At 46.9% G+C, this 16,963-nt stretch overlaps 1 protein-coding gene across 1 annotated transcript in view; it reads right to left on the bottom strand.

Annotated features, from left to right (window-relative positions):
* XPO4 (exportin 4) overlaps positions 1 to 16,963 on the bottom strand; it is a 451,711-nt gene that overhangs the window by 116,680 nt on the left and 318,068 nt on the right. Inside the window, exon 13 of the mRNA XM_086935208.1 lies at positions 15,432 to 15,609. Coding sequence (XP_086791334.1) covers positions 15,432 to 15,609 — 178 coding nt within the window. The remainder of the gene's footprint in view (positions 1 to 15,431; positions 15,610 to 16,963) is intronic.

Raw genomic sequence — 16,963 nt, 5'->3', positions numbered from 1 at the left:
ATCAGTATTATTGATTCCTCGCCAGACTAGTCTTAAATTGTCAGTAGAGGAGGTCAAGTTCCTAGCACCACACTCTTTTATACATTGGCCTAGGGGCAATTCTCAATATTATTTTGATAGGGTTATGGTCACCATGAGTGGTTGGGACAACCTCAGCTTTCAAAAGGCAATTCTCGAGGGTGGGGGAGATGAAGACAATCCATAGTGGAAGCACAACCCCTTTCTCTGAATGTTGGCTAAGGAGGGTTATTATCATTGGTTGTTGCGGCAATTTCCATCACATTAGTTAGGTTATGGTTACACAGATGCTCCAATAATTCTACCCCCTTATTGCACGGGTGTGCCTTAGTGATAGGTTCTATAATTGGGATAGTTTTCCAGAGAATCTTGGCATTAAAGTCTCCCCCCAAACAAATGGAGGCTAAATTATCAAAGCCATTACAATATTGTAGTGTGGTAATGAAGTCAAACAGGTTGGTAAAATTCATGTTCGGTGTAGAATGAAAATTATTATAAAAATTAAGTATACAAATGGATACTCCTCTTTTATATATTAATGCTTGACATTTGTCATTTTGTGTGTCTAAAACCTTGACACTACCTCCGGCAGAGACATTGACCCAGATTGAAAGGCCACCAGATGGACGGCTTATCTTAGGTGTTAAGGCAACAGTATTGAAACATTCAAACCCTTCAATTTATAGATCTTGCGTAGCCCAGGTCTCCTGAAACATAAGGATGTCTTGATGTTGGACTATTTCTAGCCAGTTTGGTAGGGTTATTTTTTACTCTAAACCTTTGACATTCCAGCTTAATATATTTAAATTTGAATCAGTAGTAGCCTAAGGTAAGATGTTGTGCGAACGTGGCTCTGATGGATGCATGTTAGGTGTAAGGATGCTCTTGTCGGATACCAGTGAGGGTGACAGTCAATCCTGGTTATCCAAACCAGACAAAGCTGAGAACCGGTTATGCATGATTAGAAAGGGAACATCATTTGTTATAGACCCGGAGGACGGTTTATAGAAATAGCCCAGTGGCAATGACCAGATATGCGTGGAATTAATGGTAATATCCTCCTTTACCTTCAATAGTGATCTGACCATAGACGGATTGTGAAAATTAATCATTATGTAGTCCCCCTCTATGTTCTTTAGTGACGCCCCCACCCACCCTACTCTTCGTACCATTATATCATTCATGTTTGACACCTTGAACCTTCTATGTTTGGATAGCTAATAAACGCATTTATTGCGCAATTGATCCCACATTTCTTCTTGATTTTTCTTAAGAGTTATTACCCCTGCCAATACCAGAGCATAGGAACATGCTGCTGGTGGCAAACTCAAGACTTCCCTGCTGGGCTCAAAATTCTCATTCTCAGAGTCTGGGACTTCTTCGCTCGTACTACCTGGCTTTAGGTTTACGCTAGCTTGGCTGTTCACAGGTTCGCAATGAGAAATAGGGGTGGATGTTCTGAGCAGTCCCTGGCATTCTTTGGGGTCCACTAAAAATGGGAAGATTTTCTGGCACAACATTAAACTTCGGTAAAAAGCATTCCTTAACTTTACTGCATATTCTACAAGATCATTCAGTTGAAAAACCATTGGTCGTGGTTGGTGTTGGTGTTATAGTCGAAAAATCAGAGTTAGATGCAACATCAATTGACAAATTCAAGCCCTCCCCGTCATAGCAAGAATCTGAGTGGTCTCTTGTTGTTGACTTGTTTTGTTCATAAGAGTATCCAGATGACCTAATAGCTTCCATAGGTAGGTAAAGTTCTTGTCTATTAAGCTTTTTATTCATGCAAACACGGTGTCTTCAACAATGTTAATGAGTGTCTCCAGAGCCACAACAATCAGAAGTGGGAGATACAACCTCAGTCTGTGTGCTAATACAACAGTTCAGTTCCTCGCTTATCGTAAGCCTCTGGGAAACCAACGTTCATTGGAGGCTGTATCAACAAGCTCCAAACAGTGCAGGATGAACTAGAGAGGATAGGTTTTTTCCTTTTAGAGCTAATGGGCTTCCCAATCTTCCTTTTGCGCTTAAGCCCTTGGAACTGTGGCAGTTGTTGGTGTGCCCGTGTTTAACCGTGACTATGCAATATCATCTCCCTTATGACTCTCGTTGGGGAGATCCACATTATAGGGACCGGGTCCTAAAAGCAGAGGGGTGCTAGATGTGATAGCGGGCACATGACCGGCTGTAGATGGAAAACATCAGCTAGGGTCACTCCTACTATGGGACCATTTGATTGTGCCTCAACTCCCAGGGACAAACGCCTCTCAGTTCCTTCGATTTTATTAGACACAATACGGACAGCCCTTTCTAACATGCTGTCAAAGCTGGTAGCGATGGGCCGCAGAGGCAGTGTCGCTGTGCTCTTCCCCATGGTGGATACTTGGAATCGGTAAGTATCAGTTACTAGTCAGTTACTAATCGGTTAAATGGCACTCACCTCAGGCTCTTCATTTTTGATGGATGAAAGAGGGGTGGTCCAGACACGACTCTTCCTGGCGTGGATGGGCCCTGGCACCCACGTGCGCGTCCCGTGCTGCGGGATCCCTGGGCTGGCTTTATGCTCCTCCGGGCACAGCAGAATCCTGTTGGCGCCTCCTGGCGCGAACAATGCCAGGGGATTGAGTCTCCAAGGTAAAGTGCGGCGTGCAATGGCTCTAATGGGCTCCTGCGCTGTGGGAGCCCTGGGTTGGCTTCATGCGCCTCCTGACGCGAAGTCTGCTGGGGGATTGAGTCCCCAAGGTAAAGTGCAGCATGCCTGCGGTGGCTGTAACAGGCTCCATTTGATACTCACCATAATGAGTGCTAGGAAGCCCATCTAACTTCCTCCTTTGCAATGTCTGAGGGTATGTGCTGCCCTTTTTTCAAGAACACCAGTCGGAGTCTTTGCTGCACCAGGAAACACTGATTTTAGTAATAAGATTCCATGGGGGTACACAAGAGAAATTTAGAGCCAATGTAGTCACCACCTTTGAAGGCAACAAAGCAGATTTAGGGCAAATATGAAAACAAGCTATTTATCAGTAAGCAAGTGTGGCTCAGATGTTTAAAAAAACACAAAGGGTGAGGAATTGATCAAGGCCAGGTATTTGACGGAGGGAACAAGAGAATTAAACATGCTACCGAAGGGTTGAGCAAACAAGTTGTAGTGACATGCAGGATACAACAATTGACAGCAGATGGACATTTATTTAAAAAAAACCATCTCTTTTAAGTATGGATTAACTATTGAACCTATAACAAACAAAACCGCAATCAACAGGTATTTGCAGTAGTCCAATATTTAAATGTATTCGCACCTACCAGTATCATGAGCTGAACTTGCAAACCTTAACCATCTTCTTCAAAGCATAGCTGTCAGCGTGTCTTAAGCACTATGTGTTCTTTGTCCATAATCTCCCAAGATGTTTATCCCTGGTGACCGGCAGAGAAGAACTGCAGGTGAGTTCGCCCCACTGAGACATTATTCATAATGCATGCCTGGGAAGCAATCAGTTCGCCCGCTGCCTTTTTCTGTTCACTGCTAGAACCCATGCCTTCATAGAAACCCAAGTAGGCCTTTGACTTCTAAGATTCTAAAAAAGGCTTTTAGGTATCCCATTAGAATTCTCAGTTATTTTGGTCCTCCCCTCTATAATACCATATATATGCTAAATAAAACCATATCCAGTGACATCAGCAAACATTTCAGTTATCCATTACAGAGAAAGGGAAAATGTCAGCCTCTGAGCGACCACCACAATATGCATTTTAGGGACTTAGGTGATGATCAGGCACCCACCTAAGGCTTACCAGTTGCTATGAAATTCTTAAGACAGATCAAAACAATCATATTTGCTCATGAAGGGTTACAAGGTCAAAGGGATTTAAGGTATCACTAGGGTCCAGCAGGTTTATTATCATCTATGAATACAAACAAGCTGTCTAGTTGGAATCCTGATTATTTGATTATTTATTTGTTTTAAGTTCACAAGTTACTTATTGTTTGTAATGGAAACATACACTTGGAAAGAATAGGGCAATAAACGCACGTTTATTAAATTATTATTTTTTTTTTTTTACAGAGGCAGCACCTGGTGTTTTCAAGATACCACTGCCCCTACTTCGAAGGATATTTTTTTAAATCATCGTTATGAAAGGAATCAAAATACAGAACATATTGTAACTAGAATAGATGAAAAGGGGTCATTACATGAAGAACACTCCTGTTTGTCAATGGTTTTCACTACTCCTTCAATGAGACTTGTAATACCAACATACATTAAAACCAAATGTAAGATTTCAAGGTTTTATTTTTGACTAAGTTTTAAAATAAGGGGGGTTTGGCTTCAGGCGTCAAGATGGCGGTCGCACTGTAAGAGTGCTCCGGAACCCCCCGTCATCCGCCTTGCATCTGCCCGCTTTTACCTGCCATCGAAGCGCCACGTTACCGGGGGCGACTCTTCATCCCGCCTGCATCGCCCAGATCCTCCTTGAAGGCTGCCTGGTGTCCGCCCAGTCTTCGCTGGCCCTCTCCTCCGGGCGGCCCTGCTCCCTCAAGATGGCAGCCCCCTCGCCGTCTGGTCCTTGGGCCTGACACCTCGGCTCGGACGATCCGGCATTTTCTCTCCCCCCCTGTCTGCCTGTGACCCTCCTGGCGGAATCTGGACCGAGCCAACGGTCTGGCCGCGGAGCCCGGAGTTGCGGTGTGGGCTCCTGCCCCAGTGCCTGCCGGATCGGAGGGGATCGGTCACGGGGTGTAGTGTAGGCTCCCTGAAGAGCGGAGAGGCGCCCTTGATCCCCCGGAAGTGGAGGTGACTGCAGGAAGCTGCCGACCGGCCCTCCGGACGAAACAGGGTGGGGCATCACCCGCGCACCGCGTCTCGGCTGAAGAGGGGACAGGCTGGGACTGCGGAACCAGGCCGCACCGCTCTGCTGGCCCTGCCCGTGGGCGTAATTGCGGTGATTGGGATCTGGGGGATGCGGCTGACCTGACTGGATGCGGGAGTGCCTGGCGCCGGGTGCGGCCTGAACTGTTCCCCTGGGGCTGTGAGGAGACTGGGTGACCAGCTTTGTGTCGCCTCCCCCGAGTCTTACTGTGGGAATGCCGGGGCCAGGCAGACACGCCTCCCGGGCGGGCAGAGAGACTGTGAGCCAGAGTAGTGCCTGGCAGATGGACTGCCCTTAGGGCCGAAGGCCACTGTTTGGACTGCTGGAGAATCCTGTGTGCCTTGCTCCAAACCCTGTGTGTGACTCCCGCTGGGTACCCTGATCCCCCCTTTGGTCTGCGGCAGCTGTTCGCGCCCTCCGCCATCTTGGAGTTGCAGTGTGGGGATGCGTGGTGCTGCTGGACCTGCCGGAGGAACGGGGCGGCTGGCCTGAGACTGTCCTGTGATCCCCGAGGGTGGGCTGCTTGGTCCGTTGCGGGGTGCGGAACTTCCATGGACTGCCCTGACACTGGAGCGGCAGGGTGCCGGACTTCCAGTGCCCGGAAGGTTCTCCGAACTACCCCGGATTCGCTGCTTTGAGGGCCCGCTTCCCCCCATTATCTGCGGGCCGCGTGGTGCGCTGTGGTTCGGTGTGGGGGCACATCAGCTAGAGTGTCGGGTGGCACACTCGTCTGCCCCCCCCCCCTTTTTCTTCTTCTTCCCCTGGATGCATGGGGCCTTGCTGCAGAGGCCTGTTGTGAGGGCCCAGGGGTCTTGGGGCCACCTGAGCTGCCTGGAGGACCGCCACTGCTGTCAAGAGTTGGGCTCCCCTAGAGAGCGGTCTCCTCCCTTCAACGTTGGGGAGTGGGTGAGGGATCGGCCACTAAACCGGGTGGCGGGGGCTGCGGCCGAGGTGCTGGTGCTTCCCCCCTCCTTCGGCCACCTCAAACTGACTCTTCGAGGACATGGGCAGAACCCGCGTCATCTAGGCCACCATTCCCCCAACTCAAACTAAAATGGACCAATTTACCAAGTCGGACCGAGACCCAGGTGGCGGGTCTACGGCTGCGCCCGGGGCCACCGGGGGTGATCTCTCCACCATCCTGCAGGCTATAAGCGCGTCACAAGACTCGGTGGAGAGCAGGATTGGAGAGGTGAGGGTGGACGTGGCCTTGATTCGACAGGACCTCTGTAATGCCACAGCGCATATCACGGAAACTGAGTCCCTTATCTCTACCGTGGAGGATGACGTGGGCGCTCTCAAATCCCAGGTGGCCCGCCTTCAGACACAGACCTCGGAGCTACACCGCAGGGCCGAAGATGCCAAAAATAGGGCCCGAAGAAACAATCTGCGCCTCCTGGGTTTTCTGGAGGGAGTGGAAAAAGGCCACACCGACACCTTCATGGAGGCCTAGGTCTGCTCTTGGATTCCCAAAGAGAAACTCTCCCCCTGGTTCGCGGTGGAGCGGGCTCACCGCTCCCTCGCTCCCAAACCCCCTCCCGGGGCTCCCGCTCGTCCCATTATCCTTCGAATCTTCAACTTCCAGGGACAGGGACGCGATTCTGGGGAACACCAGGGAACTGGGACCGTTGCACTTCCAGAACTCCAGAATTATGGTCTTCCCGGATTACTCCAGAGAGGTGCAGACTCCGCGCCAGTCCTATGACTAGGTCAAGCAAAAACTCAGGGCTATGGGTCTCCGCTACGGTCTCCTCTTTCCAGCTCGACTTAAGGTGATCTTCCAGGACAAAACATTTTTCTTCGACACCCCCAAGGACCTTCCCATTACCCTGGCTAAAACCCGAGACGGATGCACAGGGCCGTTAGGTGGCTGTCTCGGGAACGATTGAGGGGCACCCTATGAACCTCCTATGCACTTACATTCCCCTGCACTCATGCCTCTCACCCTTTGCCACCTCACACTGGTAATCTCCACCTTTCCACAGGGTCTCACGGTGGTGGAGGGGGGGGGGACGGGGGACTTCAACGCCGTCCTGCAACCCCTGCGTGACACGACGGGGACTCCATTGGAGGCCCGCAGAGCCTCCCCGAGGACCCTCTCGAGTTGGTCTTCGGCCCTAGGCCTTTTTGACTAATGGAGGGTATGGAACCCTCGCAAGGAACAATACACCACACATCGGCGGCCCACCATACTCACTCCCGTGACCTCCTCCTGATGCCTGCCACAGACTGCCAACTGGTATCTGGGGCTACGATTTTGCCCAGGGGGATTTCGGATCACTCCCCTATCTCCCTCCGTCTTGGGTCTTCCCCGGCGGGTCCACAAGCGACTTGGCGGCTAAACGCCTGGTTCCTGCAGGACTCGGAGCTAGTGGAATCACACGGACAGGAATTGCGTCACAATATTTCCACTAATATGGGCTCGGTTCCCTCACCGGGGACGCTGTGGGAGGCCGGCAAGGCTGTTGTCCGGGGGTAGCCAGGGGACTGGTCCACGCGAAACGGATGGAGCAAATGGCCCAACTTGTGCAGCTGGAATCTCAGGCAGCGCAGCTGGAAAGAACCTATCTCACTAACTGTCGTGGAGACTCCTCCCGTCAATTAGCAGTGGTCCGCGAGGAGATTTGCCGGATCTCGTTGGAATGCGCTAAAATGCTCTGGTGCTCATCAGTGGCACGTATTTGTGGGTGGGGTGATAAGAATGGCAAGCTCCTCCACAACCTAGTGTTATATCGCAAAGTGAACCGCATTATTCCCGAAATCCGCTCGGATACCAGGGACCACCGGGTGACGTCCTCAGCCATCGCGCAAACTTTTGCTGATTACTATGCTACACTATATACCGCTCGCCCCCGGGCGTTCCTCTGGCAGGTTTGCTGGAGAGGACTGGTACTCAGCTGCCGTGTCTCCATCGGGAGACTGCAGAGGCTCTGGATCACCCCTTCACCCCAGAGGAAATTCACGAGGCTACTTCACTATTACACTCCAGTAAAACGCCTGGTCCCGATGGCTACCCCGAGGAGTACTACGTGGCCTTTCGAGATATTTTGGTTCCCCATTTAGTGTAACTATTCTGTCATGTGGCGGAGGCAGGGTCCATCCCACCTGAATCTGATGTGGCCACAATAGTGGTCATTCCAAAGACGCAACCGCCCTCCCTGAATTGTGCGGACTACCGCCCGATCTCGTTGATTAACACGGAGATCAAAATCTTCGCTACCGTCATAGCTCAGAGACTCCGACCCCTTCTGCAGGACTTGGTCCATCCCGACCAATGCGGGTTCATGCCTGCCAGGGGAACTCGTCGCTGCATCGTCGCCTCACCCCGTATTTGGCGTTGCTTTTCATCGACTTTGAAAAGGCCTTTGATACGGTGGACTGGAGATACCTTGAGGATGTGTTGGAGAGGATGGGTTTTGGTCTCTCCTTCCGCCACCTGATCAATGTCCTTTATACTAACCCTAGAGCCCGTGTTCTCATTAACGTCAAGCTTTCTGTCACATTCCCAAGCCGCAGTGGCACGCGTCAGAGGTGCCCGCTCTCACCACTCTTATTCGCGCTGGATATGGAGCCCCAGACGGCGCTCATCCGGCAGGACCCGCTCATCCGGGGTTGGGCCTGGGACTTGAGTCGGGTTGATAAGATAGCCCTAGACGCAGATGACGTCCTGCTTTATCTGGCGGACCTAGACAGTTCTGGCCCCAGGTGCCTGGACATCCTCTCCGCTTTCGAATGGGTCTCTGGACTCCGACTTAACCCTGCAAAGTCAACTTTGGTCCCTTTACATCCCTCCCGGGCTTGCTTTGACTGGCAGACGGCAATCCCCCTTAGGAGACAATTGTTCAACTACCTAGGCGTGTAGGTTACCCTTCTGCCAGAGCTCGAATGAGCTTTGAATGTTGCGTCTTTGGTCGTCACGATGAAGATGGACCTCAAGAAATGGCAGACCCTCCCCCTTAACCCCCCGGGCAGAAGTGCGCTCTTTAAAATGATGATCCTCCCCTGTTTTCTTTACATATTGAAAAACATTACCATCCACCTCCCAAGTAGTTGGTTCCGGGAACTAGACTGTGTTCTTATCCGGTTTCTCTGGGGAGGGCTCGTTTATCCCTGGCGCACTGTCATATCCCCCCCTTTGATAGGGGCATGGGAGTGACTATAATCTCCACCTCTACTACTTGGCCACGAGACTTATCGTGATCCACGATTGGTTTGCGGGCGGCTGGTCCGACCCAGCATACAGAGTGGAACTCAACACAACAGACTTTATGCAGATCCAGGCGTTTTTATATGGCAGCTCGGTGCCACAGGCTCTGCCCCCTGTCACTAGGAAGGTGCTCATGGCCTGGCGCACAGCCCTACGCCATGTGCGGTGGGACCGGAAACTCACTCGAGAGACGCCACTTTGGCACGGGGCCTGGTTACAAGAGGGTTCCGCCGCTGGGACCTCATTGGGATTTCGTTGCTCGGAGACGTATGGGTGGGAGACCACATTCGATCCTTCGCTGACCTGCAACAGCGCCACGCCCTTCCTCGTTCCCAATTCTATAAATATCTACAGCTCAGACACGCCCTCCATACACACGTTTCATCCCCTGCCTCTTTGATGGCTGGGCCCCCTAGAAGAGGCGGACTGGCGAGATGCCCTTATGGCACTCAAAACCCTGACCACATCCTCCAAGTTGCGCCTGGTCCAACTTTACTAAATTCATGCAGCATACCTCACTCCGACGCACCTATTCTGGGCCGGATACGATCCTTCCCAGAATGAGCGTGATGTGACTCCGCCCCAGCCGATGTCTATCTCATGGTATGTTGTTGTCCGGTTTTGGCACCGTTCTGGAGAGGGGTGGAACTCGAACTCACGCAGGCCCAGGGATGGGAGGTCCCCCATGACCCGAGACACTTGCTGCAGGGGGTGTTCGACGGCCTGGATGGCTCTAGGGCAGACAAGCGCTTTCTGGAGACAGCCGTGGCTGTAGCAAAAAGAGATATAGCTGCGCTTTTGTCCCAGGCTAAGGCGGCAACTGTACAGAAATGGAAGAGAGGAGTGGATTGGTTTGGAATGCAGGAGGAGTCCCTATTTGAAGCCTGGGGCTGCCCCGACTTATTTGGTAAAGACTTATTTGGTAAAGTGTGGAGTAAATGGTTTAATCTGCTACCAATGTGATGATCTGTCCATTTTTATACATCTGTATTGATTATCTGGACTGCCATGCCAAGCACAGCTGGGCCGCCCTTGTCTTGTCAACTGTATACAATGCCATGTTTCTTTCAATGATAAGTGATCTGCTGCCAATGAATTTTCGTGCTATTGAAAATCCAATAAAGTTGATTATAAAAAAAAAAGGTTTTAAAATAAGTGTGGATATCTTGTCAGAACTTTTGGTTTGACGGGGGTGTTTGAACCTGTGCTGTACTCGCCTTAAGGCAGTATGAACAGAACGTTTGAAACTGTGTTGAAATGGCTAACCAATAGTTCCAGACTAAAACTCTCACCCTCTAAACTGTGAGCCATTCAGAAGGCATATGTAGGGACAGAGAAGGACAAGCCGTGTACCTACTTTATATGTCACAGCTTTAAAAATCTCTTAGCAATAATAGGGAATTCAACATTGTACATTTTGCTTACTGGTGTAGGAAATGGACAAAAATATCCCTTTCTGAGCACCCCATTACTTGTAGGTTTGGAATTTTGAAATACTACTATTCAATATCTAATGACTGACACAACTGTTTATTTTGCTCAAATGTGTCTCCTGCTCAATAAAGGTAGACATTATTTTGGGTGGGCTACCATGAATATTTAAACTCATTTAATAGCTTCTAAGAACACTTCTTATTGGAAAACTCTAAAAAGGAGCTAATAAACAAGACTGCAGCACACATTTAGACATGCACATTAAGCCCAGCTAGTTTTTATCATCCATTTGCAGAAGATATACTATTACATACATATAGGAACATCTATCTCCATCCACTACACCATTGCAAATTTATGGAAAGGGTTGAAGGAGCCAGTTTTGGGGATGTATTGGTTTAGCTACTTCTACAATTCATGACTTAAGTGATTATTAAGTATAGGCCAACTAGTTTCCTAGAGTCTGTGCAATCATGGGAACCATTGTAGTGGTTAGAAGTTGTTGTACTATTACAGCAGCTTTATCGGCAAAATTTCATGTTTTTGTCTCCATATATAGAATGACAACATCAAACTGATTAATGCTCTTCACAAAATAAAACTGAATCTTCATAAATTAGCTAACATTTTTCTGAATAGGTGGTTTGCTAGAACGTTCCTACCGATTCACAACAGCATTTCTTTCAGATTAAGAAACATAACTGTTTCCAATTTGCAGAATCAGTCTTTTGGTTTGTGAGATTTTGCACTGGTAAAGAGCTGCAAGTCATGTCTGCAGGATGTATATTCTTATCAATGATGTTCAAGATGTCCGAACACGAAGAGGTCAGACCATTTTCCGTGGTCTTGAGACACCAGTCTAATCGAAAGTAATAGTAAACCTCAGATGGTTTTTGATAGTGCAACAAATATGTTGAAGTAATAGCCCAAACCAAACTGGAAGGCAGCACACATGAATGGACTCTACAGTTTTCAACCCGGAATTTGCCTCATGGATGAGAAGAGCCCCCGGTCATCTAAACAGTATGACAAAAAAGAAGCCCAAACTGACAAAAACGCACTTGCAACTAAAGTTAAAATAAGAAAACTTCTGAAATGTTCACAGAAGTTTTGTAGGGTCGGCACTCTAAACAGAAACCCACAAGGGAATTTTCTGACATTTCAAGAATCTGACGTCATATGATGAATAAATGGTTCCTCCTTATGAAAATTGTAAAATTTCAAAAGGTTGTCACAAAGCTAAAAGCGATCCTAAATGTACTAATTAAAACACTAAAACTACTAAGGGAACAAATGAACTGCACCAAGGGTTGCATAATGAAATAATAAACCTCTCTATTTATACAACAATTACAGTAAGTTGGGCCTCAAGGAATTTAGCATGTAACACATGGACATAACAAACACGGTCTCTGTAGGAAGCTGGCTCTGTGCACGGTATAACCACATAGTGGTATAACATGTCCAGAGATTCCCCCAGAAGTGTACAGACATTTGTTGTGCACACAATGACCAATAAATGACATACGACTTCAAATCAAACAAAGCTTTATTCGATTTCTAGAAGGAAAAAATCATAAAAGCACAAACAGTACATTAAATCACATTTCATTTTAACAGTTCAGGTCAATTTTCTTTGTACCCTTCTTGCCCGTTTACTTTGTTGAAAGATTAAAACTGTCACAATAAAACCGATTTCATGTATTTCACTACACTTTTTAAAAACATTGATAAAATCAAGGTTACATATTCATTTTCTAAAAACTGAAGGGCTAGAAATGCAGGGCGAAAAACTTTTTTAAAAGTGGTACAATTAATATTTTCCTTTGAACATTATAGAATTTACAAAATAAAACCACATGGAGTGTAGTCTGCTCCGAGCGATCATCACAATGGGAACAATTGCATAACTTTTGACCAGTCGTTCATGTTTGGAAATCTGGGGATTCTATGTAATCATATAAACCACAGACACGCAAAAGATAAGGTTGCATAGTATAAGTAATTAGAATAGTTTGATTATGCAATACTGTGGGGTTCATTATTTTTTTCAAATAGTCTAAGAGTTTCGAGTAGGTTCAAGCCTTTTGCCTTTAACATTTTTCTCGTCCAACTAGTCATTGTATTCGGCTCGGGAAAAAACTCCGGGTGGCCTAAATCAAGCATAAAATTCTGCACATACTTTAGCAATGCGATTCTTAAAGCACCTTCCAATTAAAAAAATATCCTTAAAAATGTCACTATTAAGATTAGTTTCTTCAGATGTCCATATCCTATGCCATAGTAGGATTGGTTCCACTTTTATGAGATCTGTTCACTATGAGACCTCCAATTCAGAATGGCAAACATAAGAGGTGGGACTGCCAAAATACATTTTAAAAACAGATTGTCAATAACTTGCAATCCTTGAAAATCAGAATATCACTATACCCCTGCACCAAACATGGCCTTCGAGATGCACTTCGCCCTATATATTTGTAGTAGCTCATATGGAGGCCTCCTGCCAAACTTTTTGAACATTTTTGTAAGACAGCAGTAATTTTCATAAAAGGCAGTTTTCTTGCATGGACTTCAAGAGTCCTTGTGGCGTTATAATCAAATAAGGTGCCCAAATAGCTAAATTGGTTTATAAAATCTATTTTTTGTTTGTCAAAGGAACATATCTCTACTCTTTTGGCTGCCAATACCACATCTCATAACAAAAGTTTTTGTTGTGTTTACCCTCGGCCCTAGATCATGTAGAAATTACGAAAAGCTATTTTAACATTCTTTGTAGGTCCACTTGTGTACGGGACAGCAAAATGGCATTGTCCGCGTACAATAAAGCTCATATAGGTCGTCCTTCTATTTTGAGGGGTGGAAGGGGTGTCTTGACATGTTCAACAATGCTTGGCCTAAGCCATTAATATAGAGATTAAAAAGAAAAGGGGCCAGCACGCAGCCTTGCCTTACCCCCTTCTTGATTTAAAACGGGGCTGTACATTCTCCATTGGTACCATATTGTATCCTCGCCTTGACATTCCTATACAGTTGTCTTAAAAAACACGACTTAGAAAGGAGATCCACATCAATTTGATCAAAATAAGCTTTGCTTAAGTTTTTCTTTCAGACCAAGATCTTCGCAAAAAGGTGGTACGTTTTTAAATAGAAATGCTTTTTAGTTTCAAAAGTGGTAAAATTTCAGTCTTTGCAATGTTAACCTATGAAGGAAAACAATAATGCAGTTTTCCAAGTAAGTGTGCAACTTACAATTCCAGTCTTCGGGTTTCAGGGTCGTCGGTGGGCAAAGTTCAGGTAAGAACAAACACTGCACCACCATCGGATTAGGGGTAGCCGGGGACAGAGGTCAAATCTGGAGGTCGCGCTCAATGGTAAGCAATGGAGACTAGGGGTGCTTGAAGACACTGCTTACAGATATGTAAACCGGCTGCTGGGCTCAAGCTTTGGAGGTTTAGGCAATCCCAGAGGGGGGTGGGCAAGAAGATAGCACCTAACATATGCCATCAGCGGCACAAGGGTGGCGGAGTGCATGGTGTAAATACGGTGTCTGGTGCCCAATGCAAGTGAATGGGAAACTGTGTTTTGAAAACACACCGCAGGCATCAAACCGGAGGCTTCACAAAGGACACCAGCAACAGCAGAGGTAATCTGGGATGCTGTAGGTCGCAGAGACACAGTCAGTCAAGCTCAAGGCCCAGGGGCTTCGGATGCAGGGGCGTCCTTTGATGTCGGGTTTCTCTTACCAGAGACGTTCGTGAGGAGCCTTTGGATTTACACTGCAGAAGACGTTGTGGAGTCCAGGAGGGGTCAGCAAATGCTGGACTTGGATTCAGGATCACTGAGGAACCTTTTCTGGATCGGTGCGCCACCTGGACACAGGTCAAAGGCATTGAGTGCAAATCTGTCAGAAATCATGGTTCCAGAGGGCTCAGAGTCCTTTGTGTTGATTTTTTGTGGAAAGAGCTGCTGTCCTCAGGAGTTCTATTTTTTTTCAAAGGCAGGCAGTCCTACCAGGGGTTGTGGAGGTCACTGGCTGCTGGATAGGCGCTGCTCTCTTTGCAGGGTATTTGAAGCTGCAGACAGGCCGGTAGGGCTGGGGCCAAGTCAGTGGGCGTCGCCAGTCTTCTCTGCACAGCGTCGTCTTTGTGCTTTTTCTTCTTAGGTCGGCAAGAACTAGTTTCAGGGTCTGGGGGAGCCACCTAAATACTAGATTTAGTGGTTCTACAGGGGAGTAGCACGTACGGACCAATGGGTTCCTTAAATGTGGTGTCTACACCCAATATTATGCCACCCTCCTCTGGGAGGGGGGCATAGCCATAGCCCTGACTGGATAAGTCCCACCATCTTCAAAATGTGGGCACTGAAAAATTAGCTTTATTTCACCTCCTCCAACTGAGGGGTGGAGTTGATGAGAGAGGGCACACCTCCTATTCTGACTAAGTTTTCCTGTTGGTTCTCCCGTCCAAAGTGGGAGTTTGAACTGGGGAATGCAATCTGCTGCTAGCAGCAGAGGCTGGGGGTCACATTACAAAGGTGGCAGGCCTTTGACGTTCGCCTCTCGAGCATTGTGTCTATCCTGGGGGAGAACATGCGACATCTCTGCCCACAATATGCTTTGCTTCTGGTCCCAGAGAGCGGGGGCTCTCAACTCAGGGGTCCAGAAACATGTCTGGTTGCTTTGATTTGGTTAAAAGTCTGTAACCCATCTGCAAACATCATTTCTTTTAAAAGTCATACTTTCACCTACTGAATGTCTAGTTTGGTACTCTGGGAATTTGAACATTTGTGTGTTTATCTGTGGAGCAAACAACTGAAGAATTCGCACCAGCTCAATACCATCTGCTGGGTTCAAACAGAGTCCAGCTTTCTAAAACATTAACAAAGTACATAATTTTCTTACCTAATCACAGAATCAGTTCTATTGCATCCTGGAATAGAGGAGGCCTTTTCTCCTGGAGATCCAAAGACCTGAAGCGTTGTGTTGATATCGACCTCTGTTGAGTTATTAATTGAATGTTCCATTATTTCTGGAGGTATTAGCGGAGTCTCTCCCTGAGAATCATCAGCCAAGAGGTAGCCTTTAAATAATGAAAACAGAATAAGAAAATGCAGTGAAACTTGTGCCGTTCAAGATTAATGAAAAGCTACTTACTGGCCACTATGGCACCCTAAAGTCAATTCAATACAGTGACAACAGTCGGAACCGCTTTCAACTTACATTAAAACATGCTGATCAAATGAACAGACTTTACATGCTTGGTATAAAATCAGCCTTACCCTTGAATCGTGCTTTGAGTTAATCAGTCATTGAGACTATAACTGAAAATGAGAGACTATAACTGAAAATGAGTTCATAACAGAGGGTGGGTGCTGGCCCAGCTCATTTATGTTTAAGCAAGTGAGACCAGATTATTCAGGTATGCTGACCAGGAGGTGGCAAACAGAAACTGATGCCTGCCACCCACAAAGAATACACTGAAGGCCACAAAATGTGACCACTCATCCTCTAAAAGTATGTGATTCGCCTTTTGCTATTTTCATTGTCAGTCTGACAGCTTCCGGTTAATTTGATGAGATAGGCTCAGCTTTCACTTGAGTACAAAATAATATGTACAATGACTTATATTTGATAGTATGAAAGACTCCTCACCATTTTTCCTTTGAAACACAAATATCCCCTGAAGCACTCCATTCTTGATCCCACACAATGTTTAGAACCATTTGGGGTTCAAGAGGAGTATCTGAGGGTGACATCAGGATCGTGGGCATCATGGGAAATCCTGAGAGACCATGTGTCAGATATGCGAGGATGATATTAGAGGACAGAGCTTGATTTAAGGCTGACATGGGAGGCTGGTGGTAGACATTTGTGTAGCTGTTGGAAAAGACATTGGAGGCAATAAGATACACAGGCTAACCAGGTCTTAAACCTTTTCTGTACTGAAAGCTACTTATGTTCAAGTAAACACATTGACAGCTACTAATATTATTAATGCAGTATAATTTCAATTTTTTATATGTATAATAATCTAACCAAGCAAAAACTTGCTAATTTAATAAGCTGTTAATTTAAATGGGATGACCCAGAAAAAGTCAAAGGACCTGGGTTTTGTCTGTACCAATATAAGCTGGGCTGCACACAGGTGAGCTACTCAAAGTTAGCTGGAGAGCTACAGTAGCTCATGAGCTCAAGACCCTAACGTGTAAAAATGGGGGAGATGAGTGGAAGGCATGGTAGTTTTGGTGAATATATACAAGGAGAAGAAGGCACAAGGCACTTTCGAAGCCATCAGCAGAATCACTGAAGAATACTCCTACTTGCATAGAGAAGGTAAATGGAGATCGTGGGAGGGGAAGACCTTGGAGAGGGATATTGTTTGATAGGTAGGAAGAGACTACTTGGTAAAGAGTTTTTGGGCAAAGTGTGGGAAC

Source organism: Lissotriton vulgaris, chromosome 8 (assembly GCF_964263255.1).
Source record: "Lissotriton vulgaris chromosome 8, aLisVul1.2, whole genome shotgun sequence".
NCBI lineage: Eukaryota > Metazoa > Chordata > Amphibia > Caudata > Salamandridae > Lissotriton > Lissotriton vulgaris.
This window is presented reverse-complemented; position numbering and strand designations above follow the sequence as displayed.